Source organism: Colletes gigas, unplaced genomic scaffold, assembly GCF_013123115.1.
Source record: "Colletes gigas isolate AHSC1104 unplaced genomic scaffold, ASM1312311v1 Colletes_gigas_Sc00011, whole genome shotgun sequence".
Taxonomy (NCBI): domain Eukaryota; kingdom Metazoa; phylum Arthropoda; class Insecta; order Hymenoptera; family Colletidae; genus Colletes; species Colletes gigas.
The window spans coordinates 9,268,353-9,272,417 of record NW_025106640.1 but is presented as its reverse complement, the minus strand read 5'-3'; the positions used below and the strand labels follow the sequence as shown (position 1 = coordinate 9,272,417).

Genomic DNA, 4,065 nt, shown 5'->3' with positions numbered 1-4,065 from the left:
AACTCGACGCACAGCTAGGCGGTTATCTTCCGGAGATCGTGAGGCTCTGCACGCGGGGGCATGAATAATTCCCTGTCTCGTTTGAGAGATACGGTTCTCCCCTGGTCCAATCCCGATGAGTCTCGAGCTCGTTGATCACCGCGACGAAGAAAGAGAGAACTCGTCTCGCAATCCGACGGGACGATTCAAGAGGCCATTCTTAGCCCGTCGTTTTCGTTTCGTTGGATCGTAATTCTCGATCGAGACTTTATACCTGCGTGAGCAAGGTCAGCTGAGCACCGTTCTTCAACGAATCCCTGTCCCTCTGCGCCTGATCCTTGGCGTCGTTCCCTATGGTGATGTTCGACCGTGACGTCATGGTCACCGTCGTCGTGGACGTCTTGCTGATCAACAGTCCCCTTTCGACGTCCTCGTCCTCCAGCTCCAGCTTGGATTGCCCGGACACGACCAGTCGGTTCGATTGAAGCCTATCGGCGCTCGCCTTGTTTCTGCGCGGGAACACGCTGTTCTCGATGTGCAGCGTCGCGTTCACGTCCTTCCCGGCGGCGCACGTGCACGCCTTCAGGAAACTCTTCTTGAAATTGTCGCTGAGGAACGCGTAAAGGATCGGGTTCATCGCGCTGTTGCTGTAGCTGAGGAACCCGGCCAGCAGGAAGCTGGTGATCGTGATCTTGCTCTGGCATTGCTTGGGCGGCGTGTAGATCAGAGCCACCTGGGTCAGCCAGTAGGGTAGCCAACACAGGACGTAGACGGTGATCACGGTCAGCACCAGTTTGGTCACCTTGCGATGGGACCGTTTCTTCTCCTTCGACTTGTTCTTTGGTCCCACCGTTTGCAGCTTCCTGATCACCAGAAAGTAGAAGATCAGAATGAGCACCAGCGGTATGGCGAAGCCCAGAATGAAGGTGTAGAGGGTGAAGGTGGTGTGACCGCCGCGTTCGTCGGGCCAGTAGATGTTGCAGTTGCAGATGCCCTTGTTGGTCTCCATCGCGTTCGCGTAAAGGAATATCGGGATCATGAAGAGTACGCTGGTAGCCCAGGCGGTCAGCGAGACGATCTTCGAGATGAACGGCGTGCGTAACTTTGGGGAGGAGATCGGGTGGCAGACGGCAATATAACGATCCGCGCTCATGATGAACAGAAAAATACTGCTGGTGAACTGGTTGATGCTGGTGGTGGTCATGTAAGCCTTGCACATGATCTTCCCGAAGATCCAACTGCGTAGGCTCATCGTGGTGACCAGGAACGGTATCCCTATGAGGAAACACTCGTCGGCGATCGCCAGGTTCACGATGTACATGTTCGTAACCGTTTGCATCTTGGAGAACCGCAGCACCACGTAGATCACCAGAGTGTTCCCGAGGAGACCGACGATACAGACGATGGAGTAGAGGATCTGATTGACCAGCGATACGATCGGCAGGTCCGCCTCGCAGTTCTGGATCATCGAGTCGTCCGGGCTTGCCTTCCGCGCGTAATCGATTACGCTGGTGGTGCTCATTATCGTGGTGTTCATCTTGATCGAGTATCTCGCGTTCTCGTAAAATTGGAAGACACGTACGTTTCGGCCGGTGCCGTAGCTTTACTTTCACGGACCTCCGAATACCGGCGCTTCGAAACGCTCGACGTAATCCGAGTCTCAATCACTCAGCGAAGAAAGATCGTCGCGATCCTGTAATTTCTTCCTTCCGTTCTCCTCTAAATTTTCTCCCTCGTCGGTCACCGGTATTCCTCGATCGAGATAGGACGTTTCGATCGCGTCGGTTAAACGCGCGTCCTTCGTATTCTGGCGAGAAGCGCCGGAGACGCGAGAGATCGCTGCGTCGACGATGACGATGCGGGGGATGGGGCTGACGTCATTCCGTCAGGCATCAAACGATCGTGCTTCCGCGACCGTGATAATCCAGAAAGGGCAGGTTACCAGGAATTGGCCCCTTTTTCACGCCAGATGCCTGGAACAAAAGAGAAGATGGTTTTCAAACCTTGCAATCCGGAGCATCCGATAGTCGATTCAAAGACGATCGCGCGTTCAAAGGAACTTGCTTGTCCGACCGGTTCAAACGTACTCTTTTACGGGGCAACGAGGGCCATTAACTCGATTGCCGCGCAGATTATATCTTCGCAATCGGACGCTCGGCATCCATTAAACGCTAGCTTTAGCCTAGTTCCGCGAACGCCATAGATCTTCGATCGAGGATGCACGAGCGCCGTTTGCGATTGGCTTGCCGTTGGATTTCGAGATTTACGAGGCTCTAACGTCCAAATGTTAATTTCCACGGTATCCCGTACCCGAGATTCGAGGACGGCGAATTTCAGCTGGAAAATCTTGTAAAAATTAACTACGTAACTTGAAAAATTTTATCTTCAAAGATACCGATGGTCGAGTTTCACCGAATTGCCCCCATAAACAACTCGAATGCACTACTACCGAGTACAGGAATGCAACCAGCGAAAACGAAAGAGACGGATTACCGTTAAATAAATGGTCTCGGACGGCGGATAACATATTTCCCGTACTTCCAAAGGAAGAGCTACTGTCTCGGGTTATAAATCTAGACGATTTGATGCGCGAAAACATGTTCCAGCGGCGTTACTTTAACACCGAAAAATGGAACTTTAATAACCAAAGCGTTTGATCGAAGTTCCTCGGGGTTTTTGCGGAGTAAACTGGAAACCTTGCATCGTGCCGGTCAACAGCTTGAGAATGCAAGGCGTGGCGAACAAAGGGACACGCGGAGACGGGAAGGCAAGATTGCAGGGCGAAACCGTTACTGGTTGAGCCCTGTTGACACGCGAAATCCGCCCGGGCGTGTAGGATGTTGCACCGTTTCGGCCAAACCGCAAGCTCCTCGCCATGGCCGCGTCGATGAATCGGACACGGTTTTCGAGTTGAGAAACTCGGGAACTCGGGCCCCAGGCAGAACGACGTAAAACTGTGCGGACGGTCTCTGCGGTGAACGTAAACCGAACGTTTATAGGGCTCGACGGAAAGAACGCAAACGACTCCCCGTAGACCGAAACGAACTACTTCTGTGGGATCTTGTTGCGTGGGCGTTTGCATTGTGTGTAACTTATACTCGACCGTCCTTTTTATTATACACGAAACTCGTTTACCTTTACACTTTCGAAATCACAGTAACTGCAATCGTTACAAATTTAATTACAAAATAACGTAACAATGATTATCGGTTTTAATCGGCTGCAATTTTCCGAAAATAGTACAGTACATCGTGCTTAAATGATACCATCGATCATTTTAAAACGGATTATTAATGAACGTGACAAAATTTGCAATTCTATTATGTATCGAATATTGAAAATCAATTGGAAAATTGTCACCGGAGGGGTTGGTCTTTTGGTACCGTCCATTTTATTTCACTCGGTGACCAAAACAGTGGCTCGAAAACTTAACCATGGAAGTGATAAAGGAAAGTGGCTCCTTTCTACGTAAAAAGTTTAATTCATCGTTTCGTCGCGATCGCAATTTTTGATTCGAGAAATGTTCAAATCGCTTAAAAATCGATCGCTCGATTCACTGTATTCGTGTTTATGTTCGAGCAATGAATTAAGTTAACGCGACAGCCGGAAGATTTATCGACTCGCGTCTACAGCTTCCGCAAACATAGCTCGTTAACTTCCGTTTGCGAACGGCGGATGCAACGAACGAGCGTCGCATGAGAAAACTCGCGAAGCGTCGCGGAGTAATGAACGTCCGGTCGATCGCCATTATCGAGGCAGTCGTCTACAGCAGCGGTAATTAGCCGCTAAGCGATCGTCTTAACGTATCAGCAACGAATCTTCTTACGAAATTTTTTGTTCCTTCCTTCGTGATAACTCCTCTTCTTCTATACATTGAATCCGAGAAAATTGCAGGGGGATATATAGGACTCTCCGATGAGAAAATCAGTTCGGATCAGAACAAATTAGTGTCCTTGATTTTCGTCTCATTGTGGCCTCTACGATCTCCAATTAATATTTTTCCCAGGGGTGGCCGAACGCCCTGTAGAGAAGATGTCATTAGGAGATTTCTCTGTAAGATCATTAATTATCAGTGTTTGGCTGGAA

The 4,065-nt window shown here is 49.9% G+C and overlaps 1 protein-coding gene across 1 annotated transcript; it reads right to left on the bottom strand.

The window, feature by feature from the left end:
• Positions 1–247: 247 nt before the first annotated feature.
• LOC122398243 (somatostatin receptor type 2-like) lies at positions 248–1,516 on the bottom strand. The gene has a single exon (XM_043397948.1). It carries the CDS (start codon positions 1,514–1,516, stop codon positions 248–250), a length of 1,269 nt encoding a protein of 422 aa, XP_043253883.1.
• Between the last annotated feature and the right edge of the window lie 2,549 nt (positions 1,517–4,065).

Excerpts from the sequence above, each read along its gene's own strand:
- LOC122398243 (XM_043397948.1), bottom strand. The coding sequence starts at position 1,516 with ATGAACACCACGATAATGAGCACCACCAGCGTAATCGATTACGCGCGG.